At 53.3% G+C, this 24,562-nt stretch overlaps 1 protein-coding gene across 2 annotated transcripts; it reads right to left on the bottom strand.

The window, feature by feature from the left end:
- Positions 1-2,651: 2,651 nt before the first annotated feature.
- On the bottom strand, positions 2,652-23,733 carry ASB13 (ankyrin repeat and SOCS box containing 13). 2 transcript variants are annotated; one of them, XM_035713458.2, is made up of 6 exons: positions 23,581-23,733; positions 15,601-15,788; positions 14,743-14,893; positions 12,325-12,495; positions 6,643-6,834; positions 2,652-5,408 (listed from the first exon to the last, which is right to left on the bottom strand). In XM_035713458.2, the coding sequence occupies exons 1-6, from the start codon at positions 23,621-23,623 to the stop codon at positions 5,281-5,283; spliced, it is 873 nt and encodes a 290-aa protein (XP_035569351.2). In that variant the 5' UTR covers positions 23,624-23,733; the 3' UTR covers positions 2,652-5,280. The 2 variants fall into 2 exon arrangements, with proteins under 2 accessions (XP_035569351.2, XP_025300987.1); XM_025445202.3 differs by having other exon boundaries at positions 12,361-12,495.
- Positions 23,734-24,562: the final 829 nt, after the last annotated feature.

Below are 24,562 nucleotides of genomic sequence, written 5' to 3'. Positions count from 1 at the left end.
TATGAACATTTTATAAAGCTTTGTAGGAGTGTCTGGGTGGTTCAGTTAAGCATCTGCCTTCAGCTCAGGTCATGATCACAGGGTCCTGGGATTGAGCGACACATTGGGCTCCCTGCTCAAAGGGAGGCCTGCTTCTCTCTCTCCCTCTGCTCCCCTACCCATTTTCAATCTCTCTCTCTAATCAATAAATAAAATCTTAAAAAGATAAAGCTTTGTAAACTACACAGCACCAGGAATATAAAAATGAATGCAATTGCATTTATTAACCCAAGACCTGAGAACCGAGTCCGGGGCATCTCTCTTCTCCCCTCTGCCAAGAGCAGAGTTAGCTCTTCTGTCCTGTTTGGGGCACACGCCCTAACCACTACATTTCTAGGCACAGCACCTGGTCTTGTGTCTGCTCCCTGAGAAATGGTCTTTGAAATCCTTCAGGGCCAAGGTTGGTCTTCAAGGACCTTTGTTTAATCCTTAGTGACCAGCAGAGAACTTCAAATAGAATAACTGTTTTAAAATTAATAAACAGGGACGCCTGGGTGGCTCAGCGGTTGAGCACCTGCCTTTGGCCCAGGGCGTGATCCTGGAGACCCTGGATCGAGTCCCACATCGGGCTCCCTGCATGGAGCCTGCTTCTCCTTCTGCCTGTGTCTCTACCTCTCTCTCTCTCTCTCTTTCTGTGTGTGTGTGTGTATGTTTCTCATAAATAAATAAAATCTTAAAAAAAGTAAAATTAAATTAAATTAATAAACAAAAAGGAAAAAAGGGTGAAGGTATGGGTGGAGGAAGGGATGGCTGGTTCGCTGGGTAGATGGGTTGTTGTAAAGAAGGAGGGGGGATGGATGCATGGAGGGAAGTAGGAAGGGAGGGAAACGGAGAGGGAGGGATGGATGGATGCATGGATGGAGGGAGGGATGAGAGAGGGAGGGAGGGATGCATGGAGGGAAGTAGTGAGGGAGGAATGGAGGGATGGATGGATGCACGGAGGGAGGGAGGGATGGCTGGATGGATGGGTAGGCAGGTGGAGAGGAGGGATAGATGCATGGAGGAAAGTAGAGAGGGAGGGATGGAGAGAGGGAAGGAGTCCTGGATGGATGGATAGAGGGAGGGTGGGCTGGCGGGTGGGTGGGCAGGCTGCAGGGATGGATGGGGAAAGTGGACCCAGGTTTGATGTTCCTGGATCATCCAGTGGATCCACTGGATGTTCCTGCCTCTTGTCCCATCTAGCACTGTCTCTAACACAGCAGAGCGTGTGTCAGGATTTGGATTAACAACAAGCGAGTTTTCTTTACCGGTCACGCAGAAGGCAGAGAGCGAGCTCACTGCACCCCCGGCTCAGAGTTCAGCCACAACCTCTCTGCTCTGAGGTCCGCTGCCCAAACAAGCACACACACACCTGGAGGCCAGCTGCTGGAATGGAAAAAGTGACATAAAGAAGTTAAGTGTGTGCAGAGGGGGGCGGGAGACTTATCGTTGAGTCTTCTCTCTCTTTACTTATGGTTTTGAGACATCAGGGCTTTTAGGAGGCACCTTGTTTAGATTGGACCAACTTGAGACACATTTTCATTCAGATCTCCGGAGATCACAAGGCGTTCACGCCAGCGAAGTGGGGCTCAGCTGTCAATGCCATGTGGTACCAACACTGGGAGAAGACAAAAAGCAAAGACTCCAGGGTCTGGAAGTATTTTCCAGGCCATGACAGGGAGAACAGCACATGCTAGAGCTGCCTGGGGGGGGGGGGCGGGGGGAGCAGCCAGCCTGCTCGCACCGCCGTGATCCCTCCTGACGTCCGTAGCACAGCCGCTCACAACATGAGCAAGCGGCCGAGCTCTGTGTGCAGAGCCAGTTGCACGCTCATTTTCTTGAACAAAGGAACTCAACTGCTAAGAAGTCAGGGTGGTGGGCGGTTGCCCCCCACACACACACTGGAAAGGAAGCATGCCCGGGTTCGAGCGGAGCAACCCCGGGGAGGGAATGGACGTGCAAAGGCATTTGTTTTGTCCCAAACAACTTGAAAGCTTTGTGCAGACTCATCCAGCAGTACGGATGGGTCACACGGGCGGCACTTCTGGGCGTGCATGCGTCAGTAAGGGAGGGAGGGAAGGAGGAGACTCCACTTCCTTCCCTGGCATGGGGGGGGGGGGGACCCAGAGAGGGGCAGCAGAGGGAGGGTGCTAGGAGACCCCTTCTTCCCTGTGCCTCCCCATCTGACCTGTTGTGGGGGGAGGCAGCAGCCCAGAGCCCAACGATGGGTCTTCTTAAACCAGTTCCTCAGGCTCCCATCTCTCCCAAGGGTAGGATTTGAGGCTGGGAGCTCTGCCCAGAGCCGCATCTAGAAGGTTCACAATTACCTAGGGATGAGCCATCCCAGAACAGGCAAGGCTACCGGGTGGAGGGGGTTTTACCCAACGCTGCCCTTCGGACAAGAGCCAGGCAGGTCGCGGAGGCCACCCAGCACACTCAGGACTCTCAGAATCTAGTTTACCTAAGAAAGTAGCTGCGGCCTCTTTCCTTGACCCAAAAATGAGGATGGTGGGGGGGGGGGGGGGAAGCATCGGGTCCTCTTGCACAATACAAGGTCTCATAACCAGAACAGGACCTCAGAGCCGACGGGAGGCTGAAAGGCGTTCTTAAACAGAATCCACTTTATTAACAGCTACACGGATCTCTTCGTCTTTATTTACTTATTTTTTAAAGATATTATTTATGCATGAATGATGCAGAGAAGCAGAGACACAGGCAGAGGGAGAAGAGGGCTCCCCTGGGGAGCCCGATGCAGACTCGATCCCAGGATCCCGGGGTCACACCCTGAACGGAAGGGAGACGCTCAACCGCTGCGCCCCCCTAGGCGGCCCTACCGGGTGAGTTCTAACACGTCAACTGAGAGGTCGTCCCACCTGTGACTCCTGAGATAAGTGGAACTGTCCCAAAGTCTGAAGTCATTTACACAGCTCTAACGTCGGCAGACATCCACAAACCCACAACACACGCGTATCCATGTAACTTTTATGTCTGGGGAGCACTTTATACTTTTCAAGGCATGTTTTAATCACCCAACTTCAGCCTCCCCAAACCACAGGCTATCGGGGCCTCCTGTTCTCATTGGTAAGATTCGGGAGTTGATCATCAATGTCCTTTTATTTTTTATTTTTATTTTTTTATTTATTTTTAATCAATGTCCTTTTAACGATCCAAGTCTGACCTTATGTCCCTCCCCGGCGGCTGGGAAGATCTGGGCTCAGAGGAGCAAATTGGTCTCTGGTCGACTTGGACTCAGGGTAGATCGCAGTAAGGCTGTGGGGAGGAAAGCCACGGGAGTCCCCGAAGTCTTGGACATCTGGTCCCTCGGGCAGTAGCTCTGTCCACGAGGGCAGCAGCGACATCAGGAGGGGACAGAGAGGTGGGGAGATGGGACTCTGGGACATGGGCCGGGCCCCATCCCTTGAAGATGACAGCCCAACCCCCCCCCGCCCCACCAACACAATGATCAGTGTCTCTGCTCCCAACAGAAGGGCCTTGTGCGGAGCCTGAGGACGGGCTCTACCGGACAAGTTTCATCGAGCCGTGAGCGTGAGACTCTGCACTCAGTGCTCCATGGGAGGAAGAAGCGTCAGCAGCTTCACGGCCCGGGGCCAGTTTCTGTAACAAACTGGATGAACGAAAAAAAAAAAAAAAACATGGGTGGACGGAGCCCAGGGACTTTGTTGTCGCCATCACCATCAGCACACGGCAAAAACACCCATTTACCCCGAACTTGGGTCTCAGCCGGTCCTGGATGGGAGTGACCCATTCCCAGCGCCCAGCCAGACACCACTGTGCCAAAGGCATCAATGTCATTTCTGAGACAGAAAACGCCCGTGGCGGCGGCCACTGTGGAACTCTCCCCGGATCCAGGGCCCCACCAAGTAACTGCGACACCCCCCGACGTGCAGCACCGTTGGCTTCCCCAATCCAGGCTCATTCTACTCCGCACGCTCCCCTGGGGGCACCTGGGGACGTTTGCCAGCGTCGGGCACGGGCGCTGCCTTCCCCGTTTCCTCGGAAGCCAAACAGCCCTGAACCAACTATGCCAAAGTCCTCTAGTTTTAACCGCCTGGTTCCTGTTTGTGTTTTTAAGTTAGGATACAGAGGCTAACACAAATGCAACCTGGATGAACTGCTGCACATGCCCGTGGCTGAGAGTGAGGATTAATTGTTTCTATTACTACAGGAACGGGCTGTTAAACGGCTTCTTCCCCTGCCTTGGGCAAAGAGTCTCGTTCCTACGCGGCTCAGAGCACTCAGACAACTCCTGAAACGTAACAGATGCTCCGTACGTATCCGCAAAACGCACGCGTCGGGTGGTGGTTAATACCGGGCACTGGCAACCTCTTCTACCAGTTGCAGAGCTTCGAGGAGTGAGCAAAATTTAGGGTAAGAAGAGAATCTGGTAACTGCAGAAACAGGTAAACGATCGTCCCTACGGAGCATCCTGACAGTCCTTTACGTTGGAAACAACCACCCCCAGCATCCAAGAGGATACACCTTCACATTACCTGTTTGACAGACTCATTAACAAAACCTACGTGCTACAGCCTATGTTTGCTCTAAAAGAGAGTGTCCCCTACGTACTTTTTAAGAGCAGTGGCCTGAAAAGCTCCTAAGAAACACTGTGCTAGTGTGGGGAACAAGTAGCCTCAGCCTCCCCCAACTCAGACCCGTGCAAAGCCCCCTGAGTGATGGGCACAGGTGGGCCTTGGAATGGGCCAACCACAGCTCCAGAAAAGCAGCATCCAAGTAGTCGGATGTTCCCAAAGCAGCTGTCCCAGGCCACATGGTCAGGAGCCCACCTCTGCAGCACAGGGGGTCCCTTCGGACACCCGAGCCACCGTAGTGCTGATGGACTCGGCGACAGTGCCAGGAGCCCCGACCTCCCAGGCAGCAGGGTCCTGGACCCCCAGCCCCACCTGGCCTTCCCCTGTGCTCCCAGAGGAGTCCTTCCTGAGAGTCCCTGCAAAGCAGGTCAGTGACAGGAGGACACAGGAGCGAAGTTCCAGGAGAGCCAGCACAGGGCCACGGCCCCGCAGATGCTGAGGCTGGGCCTCCCCGAAGCCTCAGGAATATTCTCCAGGAGTCTGCAGAGAAGACAAGACAGGACAGCCGACGGGGACTCAGGGAACGTCGTTCTATCTCTAGCCGTCGGGCAGCTGCAGCGGCTGAACCTGGGCTGGCCGCTGGGCACGGGGAGGCCGGCAGCACAGTGTCCCCCCTGCACCTGCCCCTCCACCTCCAGCTGGGGCCTGCGGCTCAGTTATAGGAAAGGTAATCGATGAGCCGGGGAGGGATGTTCAACTTGCTGATTTTCTCCAGTCCTCTGACGCCAGTGGCTTTCCTCAAGCTCACCCTGCAGAGCTGCGACAGGCTCAGAGGTGTTTCTGGAAACAGAGAACAGGAATCACACATGGTCAGCTTAAGGAAGTAGCATAACATCCTTCGACTTAATAAACACCCAGGTGGAACTAGAATCGCTTCCCTTTCCCTGGAAATGGCAGGTGGCCTGCAGGCCCCCTCTGGAAGGCTACCAGGCAGGATGGCCAGGACCCGGGGAAGGAAGATCAGGAAATGGAATTTGGGTGGTGACCACTGGGATCTCATTCTGTGGGACTTGGAGAAGGGTTTTTTTTTTTTTCCTTTTCCATAATATCATAACTTCGTGCACAGATTTGTCAGCAAGGGACTAATTAATCTATGGCTAGCACGTTCATTTCTCAAACCTCCAGACACATGGGGGACAGGGCGAGGGTTAGTGGAGGGCAGGTGCCAGCAGCAGCTCCTGTGGTTCCAGGCCACAGGCCCTGCTCTCACCACCACACACCACATGGCACAAGGCGACCCAGGTGGGGGGACTGACACCACAGAACAGCAGCATGCAGCTCACAGGTGCACCTCGTAGTGCCCAGGCTCAGGACCTCAGGACTAACGATGAAGCCTGCAGCTATGGCTCGGGAGGGCGAGCAAACCACAGCCAATGACGGGAGGTCCCTGGGGACCCCTGGCAGCTGAGCTCAGGAGCAAAGGCTGCCTTTTACAATGACTTGATTCTTTAAAAACCCATGTATGATGCAAATACCTACCTGATAAAAATATAAATTTACCAAAATATACCAAACCCAGCATTCTCAACTTATGAAGATTTATGAAATACAAAAACCTTTGAGAGAGGGGAAAAAAAAAACAAAGAAATCCTGGAGACACTCATTTTCCCGTGGTACTTCATACCCCAAATTATTTGGGATGCAGGAAAAGAAATATCTGCCGGGAAACGTGTGACAGGTACAGATGGCATCTGCCTCTAAGGTCATATGGATTTTGGTTGGGTAGGGCGGGCAAAAATTTGAATAAATCGGGTTTTTTCCCTTCAACCGAGAGGCACCTGAAAGCCTCTTGTGGTTGTAAGGCTTTGCAAACTCATTTAAAAATTTGTCCCCAAGGAAGTCTCATCCTCAGCTAGACCATTGGCCCCCTGTCTCCTGAAGGGGCAGAGTTGCTCAGGGGAACTCGAGATCCTTGAGTCATTGGTCAGACTGTCGGAGCGGAGCTTCTTGCAAGCTCTCGTGCCATTCTGAACACACCAACAACATTCAAGCAACAAGGAGAGTGCGGCCTCACTTTCGTAGAACTCCAGGCACTTGGCAGGCGCGCTGCTGCTCCAGGTGTAGTCGGATGGCTTCTTCCCCCGGTTGTCCCTGGCGTAGATGTTGCCTCCGAACTCAACGAGCATCTCAATGAGGTCAACGTTCTTCACCTTGGCTGCGTGGTGCAGGGCGGTCTCGTGAAGCTTCGCCGCGTTCACATTGGCCCCTGCGAGTCCAGAATGGGGAAGAAGTATCACCAAGGAGAGGACCTGCAGCCGCCAGAAGCATCGGCTGGTACGTTCCCGTTGAGCACAGTTTACGAGAGCAATCCTCCATCCAGGAAAGAAAGTCAGGGCAGGTCCTGTTACTGCTACAGCCTTTTCAAAATCTTTTTCAAGATCCCAAAGCAGTAATCACTTATTTTTCTTATGGCAAGAGAGCTAAAGACAAGTAGCTATAGGAAAGTGATATAACTGGAAACAGAACCAAAAAGGAGAAAAATAAAACCAAAAAAGAGAAAAATAAAACCAAAAACTTCCCTGGGAGTTAAGAGGCAGTTCCAAGACCCGACACAGTGCGTTCCCATGGGTCCTGAGGCTCTGGACTCAGGCTCAGCTACTAAAGCTCTCCTGCCTGTTCCTGCACACGTGCTCATGATGGGCACGGGGCAGGGGCTGCAGGTATGAATGGGTGGTCCTTAAATATAAATATTCTTGGGTATCTCAGTGCCTCAGTTATTGAGCATCTGCCTTCGGCTCAGGTTGTGATCTTGGGGTCCTGGGATCGAGTCCTGCATCGGGCCCCCTGCAGGGAGCCTGCTTCTGCCTATGTCTCTCATGAATAAATAAATAAAAATTCATATATATATATGATTTATTTATTTCTTTTATTTATTTCTTTTTTACATATTTGGGGAATGTTGCCTGTGTGTGTGTGTGTGTGTGTGTGTATGTGTATATATATATATATACACACACACATATATATATGTAGGAGATCCACAGTTTAGGTAAGAGATGAGGTGTCTTACTTGTGAATTCAGCTCTGCTATCCACCTGTTTTCAGGATAACAACAGACAGAAAGAGGCAAAGAAGTAGTATTTAATTACAGTATTTTAAGATGCATGAAAAAATTAAGATTTTGATAAAAATAGGATTTGTGTAAAACGTCCTTCATGGCCATCACCAATTCTATGCAATTGGATCTCCTGGACCCTCAGGATTTTTTTTTTTTTTAAAGAAAATACCAACTTCTTTGAAGTCTGCTCCTAATGGATAAGGAGGTTATAAGAGAAAGGGGATAGGGGATAAGGTTTTTAAAGAAGCCAAGCAAATAGTCCAGCATTAATGAAGTTATTTCCGTCCAAGTAGATTCAAATCACAGTCCTAAAATATCAGCAAAGTGGGGTTAAAAGAAATCAGATTACAACATATCTCCACGTAATGATAAGTTTAGAAGAAATAAGGGGTGTAAGGCTATTAGATTTCCTGTCCCAGTGCTCAAAAATATTTGGAAATTCTGCTTTCTGACTTAAAATAGTTTTAATTTTTAAAAAAAATTTTTAAGATTTTATTTATTTATTCATGAGAGACACAGAAGAGAGAGAAGCAGAGACACAGGCAGAGGGAGAAGCAGGCTCCGGGTAGGGAGCCCGACGTGGGACTCGATCCCGAGTCTCCAGGATCATGCCCTGAGCTGAAGGCAGATGCTTAACCACTAAGCCACCAGGTGACTCAAAATAGTTTTGTTTTTTGTTTTTTTTTTTTAAGATTTATTTGAGAGAGAGCAAAAGCCAAGATGGGAGAAAGGGACAAGCAGGCTCCCTGCTGAGCCCAGGACATGATCTGAGCCAAAGTCAGATGCTTAACCCATGGAGCTCCCCAGGCGCCCCTGACCTAAAATAGCTTCAATCCCCTAGTATAACATAAAAACTGTGTCCATAACGGGGGTCACTGTCCGATCCTGAGAACACAGCGAGCACCCCAACAAGGTAACACAAGCGCAGGAAAGTTCTCTCCACTGCCCGCAGCCAAAACTCACAAGTCAGGTCAGGGGAAAAAAATCCCTCAGGAAGAAGGCTCCATTACCTAAGTATTTAATTTAGCAGATGTGCATTGCAAAAATAATACTAAGAGGCAATAAAGAAAAGACCTCCCCCATCTAACGGCCCCAGCACATCAGGGGTGCTCTTCCCATAGCGGCCCCGATGAATCAAGAATCTTATCATCGCAGTCATAGAACGAAGGGGAGGGTGAATGCTAGACGCACACTGGTGATGAGAAATAAACCGTAACGTGCACAGAATCTAAGGTGCAGGTCGCGGTCTCGAAGGTCATTAATTGTGGCAATAATCTTGCCAAGTGGGAAGGAAAGGGACTGTCTCTATTTAGCAAGAGAGAAGCGGGCACCTCAAGGGGAAACCTCTGGGTAGGAACAGCTCTCAGGCTCACACCTCCCTTCCACCCCCTTCACTAGGGCTTCTGGAGACACAGGCAGGTGACTCTTCCCAGGAGGGGGCATCCCAGGGTACCAAACATGCTCTTGGCTCCTCTGAACTGGGTGTGACCCAGACGGAGACCAGGAGGGGCCCTAGCAGCTCTGCAGCTGGGGGAGCCACAGACCTGAGTACACGGGGTACAGGGGTACATGGGGGGGACCTGAAAATACAGGGCAGGGCGGAAAACCAGCAACCAGGGCAAAGTCTGTGACGTGACACCGTGGCTGTCAATTAAAAGTACAGGCCCTGACCTGGCAGGTGAATCTTAGAAAATGCAGACAGATGAAGGGCACATATGCACATTAAAACAGGGAGCTGGGGGGGGGGGGGACACCTGGGCGGCTCAGCGGTTGAGCGTCTGCCTTCAGCTCAGGGCGCGACCCTGGAGTCCTGGGATCAAGTCCTACCTGGGGCTCCCTGCAGGGAGCCTGCTTCTCCCTCTGCCTGGGTCTCTGCCTCTCTCTGTGTGTCTCTCATGAATGAATAGATAAATAAAATCTTTAAAAATAAATAAATAAAACAGGGAGCTGGGGGGGACGGGGACAGAGGAAGAGGGGAGAAGGTGGGGGCTGAGGATGATAATGTGCCTTGACCTGGGGCAGGGGCGCAGAAAGAGGGATGAGAGAGGGAGGGGGAAGGAGAGAGGGAGGGGAGAGGAGGGAGGGGGAGTGAAGAGAGCAGGGCGGGGGAGGGGGAGAGACGAAGCCAGCAAAACAACTGAAGGAAGGCATCTGGGCATTAAAAATTCTCAACCTCATGCTTCAGAGAAAAACGGGTCAAAGTTGGATTTCAAAGCATCACAGGATCCAAGTGGACGCAATGTGCCGACAAGGGCCACCCCGTGGGAAGACCCCCCCCCACTCCTCCCCCCACTGCCCGAACCCTGCCCTCCTGCCCTCCTGCTCGACTGCAGGACCCCCTGCCCACACTCTGCCCCCCACCGCCTCCTTGCCAGACCCCACCCTACCCCCATCCCCTCCCCACCCACTGCACGATCCCCCCACCCCATCCCAGCCACCCCACCCCATCCCCACCACCTGGGGAACCCAGGCTGAGAGTCAGCACTGTACACCCTCCGACTGCTACAGTCACTGACCTTGGGGGATTGCCCCCCACCTTTCCTGCTCCAGCCCCTCCCCCGCCCCCCACGGGGCCTGGGACACCCCAAGCCCACCCAGGGGGGCCACCAGCTGGGCCCCATGCTGGGGGGGCTGCTTTCCAGGGCTCCCCGGGTTTCCCACAGGGTCTGCGGCACACCCCCAGCTCTGAAGAATCACACGTTGAGCCCAGGCACTGCCCTCCTCTCTACTCTTCAGTATGTGCAAGACGTTTCCTTTGACAAGAGTCCCTGTCATCTAGGAAGGAGGCGCTGTCCGAGGCCTGGTGGTGGGGTCACCACTGATGCAGGGTGCAGAGAGGGGCAGGGGCCCTCCCCTGGGGACTTGAGTCATCCCTCATCCTAGCCCCCAGGTGTATGAAAGGCCCCCACACTCTGACCAGCCTGCCCCCCTGAGCCCAGAGCTTGCAATGGGGCAATGGGGAAGGGCTGGGGGGAAGGGGTGGCTTGGCCTCCAGCCCCGGGAAGGGGCCCTGGTTGGACAATCCCTGCCCACCCCCAACTCCCCAGTAATTGGTTCAAGTAACTGGACCTAGCCAATCGGATGTGGCCGAGCCTGGACAAAGGGACTGGATTAGGTTTGACCCCAGGACCCAGTCTGGGGCCCTTCAGTGTACTGGACACAGCTGGACAAGTGGTTTCCCCCTCTTCGGAGAAGACACCCAAAACCTCGGAAAGAAGAGTTTGGATGTGAGCCCCACCCTGATGCAGCCACTTGAAGCAGGTTAGGGGCACCAGGCATAGGATCAAGCGAGCGCTGTGGACACCAGACCTACAAACCCCAGGGACAGTGATGGCTTGACGATGCTCTTGAACCCTCAGGGCAAACGGACCCTGACACCTGCCTCCTTCCAATCCTTCCAGTCACCGAACCAAGAAGTCCCCTCGGCCCTGCAGTGGGGTGCCACAAATCCTAATCGAAGCAGAAAGGATGTTGGGGTTCAAGCAAGCCCCTGATTCGGTCCTTTCCCCTAACAGCTTCAACCAGAGAACTTAAAAAAAAAAAAGGGCACGAGGTGTCGGAGCACATGGACAGCAGCACTGTGGGGACAGTTGGTGGCTGGAAAACTGCCATTTCAGAAGCTCAGCAGTCGGGCAGCTAGATAACCCCCGGCTGACAGGAACGCTGACCGGCTGGAAGGCCTTCGATGGCTCCTCATCTAGACGTTTTATCGCTGCGCCCAAAATAAAACTACCCCAGTGACTAACCGGACACAAAAGGAATCTCTTTCACAGAAAAGACATCAAAGTGGCTTATGAAAGCGAACGAGGCTTCCGAATATAAGAGTACATATAACTGACGCTCAAACGAGCGTGGTCAGGAGCGAGCTCGTCATCCTTCTATTCTCGGCCAGTTTTATTTTTTATCCTGAGCTGCACCCAGAACGGCTGAGCTAAGATTTTCCAACAAAATATTTACATTGGGTTGAAAGCTCCTTGCCAACACCCACTTTGGCTCCATTTTAAAACTTCTGTGGTAGACAGGTCCTGAAGCCAACCTGCACTGGACTGGGTTGTTTTTTATTTTGCTTTTATGTTTTGTTTTGTTTTCTGCCTTAGGACCCTCCCTATCCTGAGCCTTTTCAGAACACCTGACAAGCACCTGGATTCCAAATGCTGCTGGCTCCTTTCCCAAGGACCCCCACCTCTTCCTGATTCGGATGCCAATGAAATTACGCAGGTGCTGTGCATGGTCCTCGTGGCCACTGAAAATAATGATTAGTGTTCACTGAGCATCAGGTCCTGCGAAAATGTGATCATGAATCCTTCCAACAACCCTGCAAAACAGGATTTATTTTCCCCACTTTTGTAGATATAGAAAGGAGGCCCGAGGTCTCAGCTGGCAGGTGGGAGAGCCAGCTTCGAACCTGGTCTGTCCAATTCCACCGCCCAGCTCATGGCCAGCACACAGTGCAGGTAAACAAAACACCTGCATTGAGCCAGGCAGGTAGGAACACCAATATACCTGCACTGAGAAGCGCAGGTAGAAACAGGACACACCTGCATTGAGGAGAGCGGGTATAAATACACCTGCCCTGAACAGCTCGGGCATAAAGGCAACACGCCTGCGCTCGGCAGCATGGGTATAAACACGACGCACCTGCCCTGAGCAGCACAGCAGCAAATGCCAACGCACCTGCGTTCAGCAGCACTTTGACGCAGTCCAGGTGCTCCCGGGCGCAGGCGACATGAAGAGGGGTCCCAAAGTGGCAGTCATGTGCTTCCAGGTTGGCCCCAACGTCAATCAGAAGCCTCACACATTCAGAACTTCCTTAAAACAAGCGGAAAAGGATGGGAACCATGAATGAACATGTGCATCTGAACAAGACCTGAGAGGAGTGGCAGCTGAACAGGTAAGCCCCAGGCCCAAAGGGGAGCCGGAGCTGCGTCCCAACTAAAGGCAGTTGACGATCCCATGTGGCCCTAGGGAGCCAGAGAAGGTTGTCGCTTCTGAGCCTGCAGGGTTCAAGCCTGCCTGGAGGTGGGGGGCGGGGAGTGGCACAGCTGCCCCTCTTGGCGGAGAGCATAAAGGTTTGGGGACACCACCTCTAAGAGCCGGACTCTGCTCCCTGCTGCTCCGGCTCTGGGGCAGGAAGGAAGGTGCTCCCGCTCGGGGTTGTCTCCTAAGCTGTGTCAGGAACGCCAAGCCTGGAGGGGATCTTGTAAGGCTGCTGGCAGCCCGAGTCCAAGGCTCCTGGATGAACTTCCGTAAGCTTATCCTAGACCCCTGCCCTTGTCCCCGGCATCTTGAACGCGGTTTGAGTGGAGCTTCATTCTGTCCCGGGCTGCATCCTCCCTCCTCACTTAATCGTGCTTCGTCATTGGAAGCTGCCAAGCTTCCACCTCTAGCCCTGAAATCCACCCCCTGCCTACAGCCCTCCGCAGGCTGTGCCCTTGGGAATGTCTCGACCATGGTCCTCCTTCCCCTCCCCGGGGACACCTGTTCCTAGCAAACCCGTCTCCATTGGTGGCGTCACTCCTGAGTCCGTTTTGACCCCGTGCTCTCCTCTCCTTCATGCTGAATCCTGCCCATCCTTTGCCCAAAGCTTTCTAAATGAATCCATCCCACTTAGCATCACTGCAATGGCCCCAGCCCCTCTCCACATCATACCACCCCTTGCACCCCTCTATCCAAGAGAAGCAGACTACGCCACCCCCCAAATAGGCTACTTTAGCTTAAGGGTTATTTTGAGCTTACGGCAATTAAGCAGATACAAGAAAAGCTCTCCCCTCGCCCCACCCCTCCACCCTCGCGGCTACTGGCCTAAGAGCAGGACATACATTTCCAAAGGTGTCCCTACCGCCCTCCACAAGGAAGGACAAACTAATGACCAGAGACTTCCAGACACTTAGCAGCCCAGAGAGAGCACCAGAGGACTGTATATTAGCAGGGTGGAGCGTGTAACATCTCAGCAGATCACTCCGGTCCTAGTCCTCCATCTGCACAGGTGGGATTTCAGGCAGAGAAGAACCGATGCAGAGACGCAGGTGAGAAAGGGCAGGAGCACTGAGCAGCTACAGGTGGGACTGGAGGCGGGTCTCTGTGGGGCCAGGGGTGGGAGAGGGCGAGGAGAGCTCCCCGGAGCAAGGCCCAGGTCACTGCCCCTTACGTGCCATCCCAAAGACCGTGGCCTCCACCCTCAGGCCATGGGGATCACCCACCCAAGGATTCTGAGGAGTGTGTGGATCAGCCACACGATCATACATAGGGTCCTGGATTTCATAAAGCGTCCTTGGAATCGTACGATGTGCATTTGACCTGGATGGAGGTGGCGTGGTCTCCGCACTAGATCCAGGTAACAGAAGATGACCTCCCTGGGAAGTGGGGTGGGAGGCAGCAGAGAGCAGAGGCCCTGAGGGGAGCCGTGGAAGAGCATATGCACCCACACCCCCACAACCAGGACCAGCACGGTGACTGCCAATCAAAATACTGACCACAAGCTTGCAACCTTTGCTCTAAGGAGTAGAATCCAAGCTCCTTAGTCCCTCATTCAAAGATTTCCCACCTGCCGGTCTTGCCCTAAATTTCTGGCCTTACCTGCTGCCCCTCCACTGGGAACTTCTGGTCCAGCGAGCCTGGACAGGTCACTTTCTCTGTGCATGCAGGACCTTCCTCTTACCCTCCCACCATCTGAAACCTACCCATTCTTGCGGGGCAGTTGAAATCCCACCTATTCCAAGCCTCCTGGATGAGCGCTTCCTCCCGAGAGCACCTGTCCTCGGGCACATGTTGGGTCCCCTCTCCCAACTAGAACAGGGGCCCACAGGGCACAAGACCGTGAAGGCTGAGGGAACCGCGGCAGGGTAGAGGGACTTAGTATCTGAGGGCTCTGGAGGACGCAGCTGAGAAACAGATCCTATCCTAGAAACCATGGCACCCTACTCCTGGGTGAAAAGCATCTTCAGAAGGAAAAGCTGAGGACCACACGGCAGGTGAGCAAGAGCCAGAAGCAGACAGGGAGCGCTCCTTAGCCGGCCCATGGCTTCCCGTCTACACTGCTTGCTTGCACGGACTCACCGCTCATGCAGGCCTCGTGCAGCGGGGATGCCGTGTACAGGGGTGGGTTGACCTTGGCCCCGTAGGAGAGCAACAGCTTCACACACTCGATGCTGCCAGAGGCGCAGGCATCACACAGGGGTGTGCTGCCGTCGATGTTGCGGGCATCCACCTGGTGGGGAGGAAGGAACGAGCGTCAGGACGGAGGGGGAGCCCACGCCACGCGCTTTCTCCCCCGATCCACATTCATCTTTGCAAAGGCTCTTAGAAGCACCAGTTTGAGAGTAGGTGCCGGGGTGCCAGGCTGGGCCAGGGCTGGGAGTGCCCTGCTAGCCCGAAAGCTGCGGGAGGGGGCTGGGCGGAGCTCTTCTCTCGGGACGGGGTCAACTCGGCTTCACTCTTGCCACCTGCCCCGGCCCCCAGATACACCCAGACTGCAGGAAAGCATGTTCCAGCTCTTCCGGGCCACTGTCCCGGGCAAGCCTTTGAGGGTAGGTGGTGCAGTGTGGACAGTGCAGCCCCGGGTGGACACTGGTTCCAGCTGAGCCCTCGGGCTGCGGGTGTCAGGCCAGCTCCCCACGGCCAGAACTGCTTGGGGCCCCCACGTCCACCCTGGCGGGCACACTTACACCAAGGAAAAGGCACCAGAGTCTTGTGCTCTGTGTGACCGCCCCCACCCTCCCTGGCCGAGCGCTGGTTTCCCAGCATCCCACTTAGCTGCTGGATGCAAGCAGCACCCCCCACGGCCTGCCCGATGCGCACGGCACCCCCTCAGCCCCTCCTTCCCTCCCTCGCCAGAACTGCCACCAGTGCCCCTCAGGAGCCGAGCCATAACCACGCTGGTCCTCGCTGTGCAGGGGACCCCGAGATGGCACCCACCTGGGCCCCGGCAGCCAGCAGCAGCTGCACACACTGCGCCTGGCCCTGCAGACTGGCTGCGTGCAGGGGCGTGATGGAGTCCACGGTGACCTGGTTGACACAGGCGCCGCTCTCGATCAGCCGCTGCAGCTGCAGGGCCTCGCCGCGCTGGGCGGCCTCGTGCACCGGGGTGCGCTCCACCCAGAAACCTGGAAAAGAAGGCAGACCCAGTGCTGGGGCCACGCCGCTGCCCTCCGGGCCAAGGGAACGTCATAGGTTTCCGGGGACCCTTTCTGAAGCCTGGGGCACCACATATGCTCACGGAGTTGGTCCAGACACTCCTCAAAACCCCAGGGTGATGGGAGCCTGGATGGCTCCATTGGCTGGGCGTCTGGCTCTCGGTTTCGGCTACCATAACCTCAGCGATGCTTCCAGCTGTGAGTCTCCCACAGGTGGCCTTTGTCGGGGGGGCGGGGGGGAAGCTCACCTCCCTTTCTAGCTGAGGTTTTTTTTTTTTTTTAAATCACAAGGTGGTGCTGGGTTTTTGTTAGACACTTCTGTGTCCATTGCAATGATCGCGCCAGCTTTCCTTAATTCTGTGGAAATATATTACATTAACGGACTTCCAGGTGTTAAACCAACCATGCATTTCCAGGATAAACCCTCTTGGTCATGGTATGTTTAGTTTGCTAGTGTTTTGAGGACTTTTGTGTCTATATTCCTAAGTTATTTGTCTTATGCTTCATGTTTTTGTCTGGTTTTAGCATCAAGATACTACCTGCTTCCTAGAAGGAGCTGGGAAATTATTCTTTTAATCTTTGGAAGGGTTTACAAAGAATTGGTATGGAATCTTTATTTTTTTTTAAGGATTTTATTTATTTTTATTTATTCCTGAGAGACACAGAGAGAAAGGGAGAGACATGGGCAGAGGGAGCAGCAGGCTCCCTGCGGGGAGCCCGATGCAGAACTCGATCCCAGGACTCTGGGATCACACCCTGAGCCAAAGGCAGATGCTCAACCACTGGGCCGCCCAGATATCTGATCTTTAAATGATGGCTCAAATTCACCTGTGAAGACCTCTGGGTCTGGGCTTCCTTTGCTGCTATACACTTTAATTACTAATTCCATCTCTTTGTTATAGGTCTACTCAGAGTTCCTATTTTTTGAGTCAATTGGTGGTTTGTATGTATATAGGAATTTGTTTGCTTTATGTACATCATCTAATCCGTTGGCCTAAAACTTATTATGGACTGAGCTGTGCCCCCAAAACTCCTAACAGAAGCCCTAACTCTAGAACCTCAGAATGTGGCTGTATTTGGGGACTGTGCCTCTTCATAAGTAATTTAGGTAAGGCCATTGGTGTAGGCTCTAATCCCATCTAACTGGGGTCTTTATAAGAGATTAAAACACAGGGGTCCCTGGGTGGCTGAGTGGGTGAAGCGTCTGCTTAGGGCTCAGGTCATGATCTCAGGGACCTGGGATCGAGTCCCATGTCAGGCTCCCTGCTCAGCGGGGAGTCTGCTCCCTCTGCACCTCACCCCACTCGTGTGTAAAATCTTTAAAAGATCAGGACACACACCTGGAGTGTGTGTGACCAGAGGCAAGCCCACGTGAGGTCACAGTGAGAAGGTGGCCATCTGTAAGCTAAGGGGAGGAGAAGCCTCAGGAGAAAGCAACCCTGCTGACCCCCTGATCTTGGACTTTTCCAGCCTCCAGAGCTGTGAGAAAGCTAGTGTGCGTGGTACAGGCTGCCCAGTGTGCGCCGTCTTGTCACCGCAGCCCCGGCAGGCTGAGACCCCACTGTTCAAAGCGTCCCTTTGTGGTCCTCCTTTCTATAAGGACCAGAGTCACGACCCTCTTTCATTCTTGATTTTTCATAATTTGCATCTTCTTCCTTGATTAGTTTAGCCTAAAGGTTTGTCAATTTTGTTGACCTTTCCAAAGAACCAACTTTTGGTTTTGTTTTTTTTTTTTTTTTTCCTATGTTGTTTTTCTATTCTCTATTTCATGGATTTCCTGTCTATATTATTTCTTCCCTTCTGCTTTCTCTGGCTTTAGTTTTCTTTTTGCGGTATCTGAAGCAAGATGTTCATTTGAGCTATTTCTTCATACGGACATTTACAGCTATAGATTTTCTCTTAGTACTTAGAGCTCTCATGAGTTTGGTAAATGGCTTTCTTTTCCTTCATCTCAAATTGACTATAACTTTTTGCAATCAACCTCAAAGGACCCATTCAACAAATTTGTGATTAGTAAAGGCACTACTCTGATCCCAATAGGAAGTAAAATTCTCTCTCACACACTAGCTCACCGCTTCCCATCACTCTTCAGCTCTAGAAATGAGGTACATAAAAGTGGCGCTCTGGCCTCCCCATACCTTTAACCAGTGGCACTCACGCCGGGGCAGCAACAGCGGGGGGAGGGCCTGAGAACAGATGGCTGAGCCCTACCCCAGCATCCAGAGTCAACAGGTCTTGGTCCTGAGAATGTGAATTCCCTAATAGGTTCCCATGTGATGCTGATGGTCTGGGGACCACACTTTGAGAGCCACTGGCCGAGACAGTACTTCTCCCTGTGAATAAAGCCCCCTCTCCCCCTCAAACTCCTCACCCCATTCCTACCTCTTCTCACTCACCCTACATAAATTCTAGTTGTATCTTTCCACACTGCAATCCAAAGATGGCTCTCTCCAGGAGGACTTGCCCCACCTCTGCCCCTATCTGGGTCAGCATCTTGTCTGTGCTCCCATGGCCCACCCGCCTGCTTGTGTGTTCCCACCAGACCGTGGTCATCACCTGTTTGCCTGCTACCTGCCACACTGGAGAACAGACTAATGGCCACATAGGTCGGTTCCCAGAAGCATCCGTTCCACGCCCAGAGGAGTGCTCTAAGTTAATCACAGTAATCCTCACTCCTGTCAGGACACCTGACCCAACTGTAGTTCCCAAGAAAGGAAGGAGAGCGTGTGAGTGGTTTCACAGCTTCAAAACTCCCCTCTGTCCCAAGGACTTCCAGGAGAAGACCATCTCCCTGCTTCGCCTGGATACTGCCTAGACATGATCACAGAATTGCTTAGCCCTCCAGCCACCTGCCTGAGCTTGGAGCCTACAAGAACGCCGGGGCTGAGCACCAAAGCCTTGAATATAGTAAGCCCAAGGTCACGTGGGGCCTGGTGCCCAGCTTCCGGTTGGGCCCCCTACTATGTGAGGAGGGTTCTTGTCTGGGTCAAATGCAGACAAAAGCACACAAACTAGCCCGAGACTGACCTACCTGAATGCACACACTACAGCTATGTTTTCTCAGTGTCCATTACCTAAGATACAGTGGCATCTTCCAGGCACTAGGCTTAAAAAAAAAAGTCCTAAATGGCAATGCTGGGTTAATACTGACCCACCCTTATTATCACGCCCCCTACTTCAAAGGCAAGATCCCATTCCTCTTCATAATAGCACTTGTCTTTTATCACATTACACGTCTTATTACATTCCCCTAGAAAACCACCTAACCCACCAGTCCATCCACAAATCTTGCCGGAGCACTCCTACAGACCCCAAGTGGGGTGACTTGCTCTCCTCCGCCAAGGGAGAACTTCCTCATTTACGTGCTGATGGCCGTCTACGAAGCTGGCCCAGTGCCTCCACCGTGGGGCAGGAAAGTACGGGGCCGAGAGCTCTCTGCTGCCGCATCTGAAACTTGGCCACTCATTAGCTTCTGCAGGACTTTGCCCCCCCCCCCCCCCCCGAGTGTTTCTTCACCTACAAATCGGGCTGTTGATAATTTTCATAATCCACCACTGAATAAACTGTAAAGTGAGCTAAAGTAAGCAAAAGCACTTAGTGTGAGGCCTGGCACAAAGTGCTCGCCAAATGGTGGCTCTTAGTAAACAGGGACCTGATCATATGTGGGGTGGGAGGGAGGGGTAGAGGCAAAAGGAGAGCTGAAACTCAGGAAGATTCAATTCTCACAAAATATAAGAGCCGAGCTTGTGGGGCTTTCTATATACTGCCTTGGGAAGGGGACTTGCAAAAAAAAAAAAAAAAAAAAAAGGAAGGGGACTTGCTTCCCCAGTAGTAATCACCTGTCCCTGGCATGCCTGTCTTGGGGGTTAGTGAACAGTGGCCTTCACTGTAAATTTGGTCCGAAAGAAGGAAAACCCAATGGAGTAGTGTGAAGGGTTGCAACCCTACAAAGAGGAAAACAGGGTGTGAGGCCCTGAATCTTGCAGCAAAAAGGGAGAGGCAGCTCAGGAAGGCCAGGGAGCCTTCGATGTCTTACACTTTGCAGATAATTTGTTTTTTGGGGTTTTTTGCCTTTTTTTTTTTTTTTTTTTTTTTTTTTTTTTTTTTTTTTTTTTTTTTTTTTTTTTACGAGTTGAAGGCCTGTGGCAATTCTGTGTTGCAATTTTTCCAACGGTGTTTGCTTCACTTTGTGTCTGTCATGCTTTGGTAATTCTTGCAATATTCCCAACTATTACATCTGTTCCAGTGATCGATCAATCACCTCGGATGGTCTCCGTCTGCAGGTGCCACAAACTACACCCACATAAGATGGTGAACTGAATCGGCAAATGTGTGTGTTCTGATTTCACCAACCCGCTGTTACCCAGTCTCCCTCTCTTCGGGCCTCCCCATTCCCTAAGCCCACAACATTGAAATTAAGACCAGTTAATAGCCCCATGATGGCCTCTATGTGTTCAAGCGAAAGGAAGAGTCCCCCCCCCCCCAATTTCTCACTTCAAATCAAAAGCTAGAAATGAAACTCTGGGAAACGAACAAGGGGCAGTGGAAGGGGAGGTGGGCGAGGGGTCGGGGTAACTGGGTGACGGGCACTGAGGGGGGGCACCTGATGGGATGAGCACTGGGTGTTACACCATATGTTGGCAAATCGAACTCCAATAAAAAAATACCAAAAAGGGATCCCTGGGTGGCGCAGCGGTTTGGCGCCTGCCTTTGGCCCAGGGTGCGATCCTGGAGACCCGGGATCGAATCCCATGTCAGGCTCCCGGTGCATGGAGCCTGCTTCTCCCTCTGCCTGTGTCTCTGCCTCTCTCTCTCTGTGTGACTATCATAAATAAATAAAAATTAAAAAAAAAAAAAAAACCAAAACAAAAAAAAAACTAGAAATGAGGGGCGCCTGGGTGGCTCAGTCAGTTCAGCATCCGACTCTTGATACCAGTGAAGGTCACGACCTCAGAGTTGTGAGATCAGCCCCACTGCAGGCTCCCTGCTCAGCACCAAGTCTGCTTGAGATTCTCTCTCCTTCTCACCTACCCTTCTGCAGCCTCCTCCACTCACATAGATTCACTCTAAAATCTTTAAAAAAAAAAAAAAAAAAAAAAAACTAGAAATGATTAAGCTCGGAAAAGAAGGCATGTGGAAAGCTAACACCAGCTGAAAGCTAGGCCTCTTGCACCAAACAGCCAAGTTGTGAATGCAAAGAAAGTTCCTGAAGGAAATTAAAAGTGCTACTCCAGTGAACACATTCATAAGATGAAACAGCCTTACTGCTGATATGGAGAAAGTTTAGGTGGTCTGGAGAGAAGATCAAACCAGCCACAACACTGCCTTAAGCCAAAGCCCGATCTAGGGTAAGGCCCTAACTCTCTTCCATTCCATGAAAGGTGAGGAAGCTGTAGAAGAAAAACTGGAAGCCAGCAGAGGTTGGATTGTGAGGTTTAAGGAAAGGAGCCACCTCCAAAACAAAGGTGCAAGGGGAAGCAGCAGGCGGTCCAGAAGATCTAGCTAAGAAAATTAATGGTGGCTACACCAAACATTATCAGTGTGGATGAAACAGCCTTCTATGGGAAGAAGATGCCATCTAGGACTTTCACAGCTAGAGAGAAGTCAAAGCCTGGCTTCAGGGGACAGACAGGCTCTCTCGTGAGCTGTTAAGCTGGAGACTTTAAGTTGAAGCCAATGGTCACTGAACATTTCAAAAATCCTAAGGCCCTTAAGAATTATGCTAAATCTACTCTTCCTGTGTTCATAAGTGAACAACAAAGCCTAGGTGAGCACGCGAATGTTTCCAACACAGTTTACTGAATATTTTAAGCCCACTCTTGAGACTTAACTGCTCAGAGAAAACACTCAACCTTACCAACTGATTAGAGATTAATGTATTTTATGGGAAGGGCGTGAGCCTTTTAGCGTCAAACAAGCAACCCAGAAAAAAATCAACCTGGGTTTAAACCTCAGCCTTGCTTCTTTCTAGTTGCATGAACTCAATAAGGACTGTCCATAGCTGCCCCAGGGTTCGCGGCTAGTGCTGGCATATAACTTAGCAGCTCCAGGCTCTTACGGTGGTCCCAGAAACACTCTCCTTTCTCTTTCCATCTCACCCTCTGAATACCCCAGACAGTAGTGGGCTGTGTTTGGAGTTCCTGGCCAAGGATGACTGAAGAAAACTGGCTCACCTGGCTTAGAGCACCCTAGTCCTCAAGGTACCCTTTGTCGTCTTCTGCTAGCCTCTCAGGTACAACTCTTGGGTCCAGATCCTAAATGTGGGATCACGTTTTCAACTGTGCAAATGGGCACTTACCTTGGGTCCGCTACAACCTGTATTACATTTGCTGAGTTACGAATTCTGGATTCACTTAGGAGGTGACTTGCCCTAAATTGTCTGCAGAGCCTTACAATATGGCCATAATAAGCACACTCTTTACCTCTGTGAGGTGTTCTATTGAAAAAATGGAAAATCTAATGCTTTGAAATATACCATGCATCTAGACTTTCAGATCTGAATGTTAAAATGGGTTACCAGTTCCTACAGTGGGCCTCTGCTTCTGCTGGGATAGCAGGCTTCCAGGTTCAATACATTCAGCGGATTCATTAGTGTTGAAAAGAAAAGCATCGGGACATATTTTTTTAGAGGAAATAAAAGAATGAGTGTCAAAAACATCCACGAGCCTCAGAAGCTGTAAATCCATTGATGGAGCGTGCTTTTCTCTTCAAGATTCCCTAAACCAGGCGAAAACAAAAACGCTCAGAAGTAAATGCTGTGTTATTAAGCATTGTGTGTGAACAAAAATAAGGAAACTGTGCCTAGGCCACCCTGGTTAGCTGTTCATCACTTATTTAACTGAACCAAACGCAGATCGTGCTGAGGTCCAAGTCTTGTGCGTGCCCAGGGTGGAAGGCCAGCTAACACCAGACACTTATTCAACGCCTTTGATCTTGTTGACGGTGGCTGTTTTGCAAGATCAACTCCAATACCTGCCTTGCTAAGACAGTAATCCCTCTCAGACCAAACGTACTCCTAAGACTCCTCAGCGTTATTGGCACTGCTGTTTTTAACCAGTGTAAAAGTACTTTAGATTTTTTTTTTTCTTCCAGGTTTTCAAAGTGCGTTCTGGGCACGTGTCGTCTGTAGTATTAGTTCATGGGCAGGGATGTTTGCTTCCCCCAGAGAATGTCCCTTTGCCCTCGAATTTATTTTATTCTTCCGTAGCCAGAATATTAGAAGCAAGATGCAGGGAAGAACCTAGATGGACTTTTTTTTTTTTTTTTCTTAAACACACAGGGTGACCTGTCACAAGGGCACCCCCTCCTCCCGGAGCGCATGCCTTGGGTCCTGGCCGGGTGTACCTGTAGGATGCTAGTGACGGTGCGCCCCGACCCCGCAGGCCGCTGGAAGACGTTGCGGCTCCCTCACCGAGCACCTCTGGGCGCTGAGCCTGGCCGCGACCTGCCCGGCCCTCCCCAAGGTGCTTGGTGCGCAGGTGCGTCTGCGGCTGGGATGTCCCGCGCCTGGCGCGCCACCACCGCGACGAGCCCTGCAACGCGCCGGCCGGGGGCTGGGAGCCCGAGATGCTCGCAGGCACCCGGCGGGTCCCCGACCTCCGCCCGCCCCGACGCCCCCGCCCGCGCCCTGGGGCAGCGCGTCCCCGCGGCCGCGCGCGTGTCCTCAGACGCACCTGCCCGCCCGGGGGCAGCGCGGCCCCCGCTCCCGCCACCACCCCCCCCCCGCTCCCGGCGCCCCCGCGCCCCCCGCGCCCGCACCTACCCACGTCGCCCAGGAAACAGCCGTCCGCGGTGCGGGGCTCCATGCCGCCCTCCCGCTGCTGCCGCGCGCCCGCACACCCCGAGACTCGGGCGCCCGCGACCTGGGCGGGGCTCCGCGGGCGGGGGGCGGGGCGGGCGCCCGAGGGCACCCGGGAGTTGTAGTTCCGCCGCGCCGGGGCCCGGAGCCGTGCGCACTGCGAGCCACGTTGGAGCTCCCGACCCGGCCGGGCGCTGTGGGCTGGAGGGTGGGGGCGGGAGGGCGCCGGCGCGGTGCACGGACAGGCGGGGTCCCGCTGCAGCCCCGGGCTGGGGGTGGGGGGGCGCCGCGGAGCACGGCCAGGCGGGGTCCCGCTGCAGCTCCGGGCCGGGCCGGGCGGGGTGGGGGTGGGGGGGTCGCCGCGGAGCTGCTGGGCGCGGTGCACGGCCAGGCGGGGTCCCGCTGCAGCCCCGGGCTGGGGGTGGGGGGGCGCCGCGGAGCACGGCCAGGCGGGGTCCCGCTGCAGCTCCGGGCCGGGCCGGGGGTGGGGGGGGCGGTCGCCGCGGAGCTGCTGGGCGCGGTGCACGGACAGGCGGGGTCCCGCTGCAGCCCCGGGCTGGGCCGGGGGTGGGGGGGGGGGTCGCCGCGGAGCTGCTGGGCGCGGTGCCCGGCCAGGCGGGGTCCCGTGGCGCTCGAGCTCCCCGCCCCCTTCCCCCGGGTCCCCTGTGTCGGGCGGAGCCGGCGCTCCCTCCCCCCCGAGGCCCGCCCCGGGACTGAAGCACCGCCTTCCGATTAAGTCCGGGGCTGGGCGGGGCGGGGGAGCCACCGAGTAAGTGAGGTGTAGCCTGTTTTGCTTTTGAAAAGCCGGTCGCCCGGCTTGGAAGGCTGAAGTCTGTCGAAGTTGCTGGTGGCCTGGTCACCGGGTTTCTCGGGCCGCCCTGACCCGGAGACTCCACGCAGAAGTTAGTTTGCGCTGCCCTAAGGGGCATCAGCGGGATTTACCTGG

Source organism: Canis lupus, chromosome 2, assembly GCF_003254725.2.
Source record: "Canis lupus dingo isolate Sandy chromosome 2, ASM325472v2, whole genome shotgun sequence".
Lineage (NCBI taxonomy): Eukaryota > Metazoa > Chordata > Mammalia > Carnivora > Canidae > Canis > Canis lupus.
Note: the sequence above shows the minus strand (reverse complement) of the source record. Positions and strands in the feature narration are given on the sequence as shown.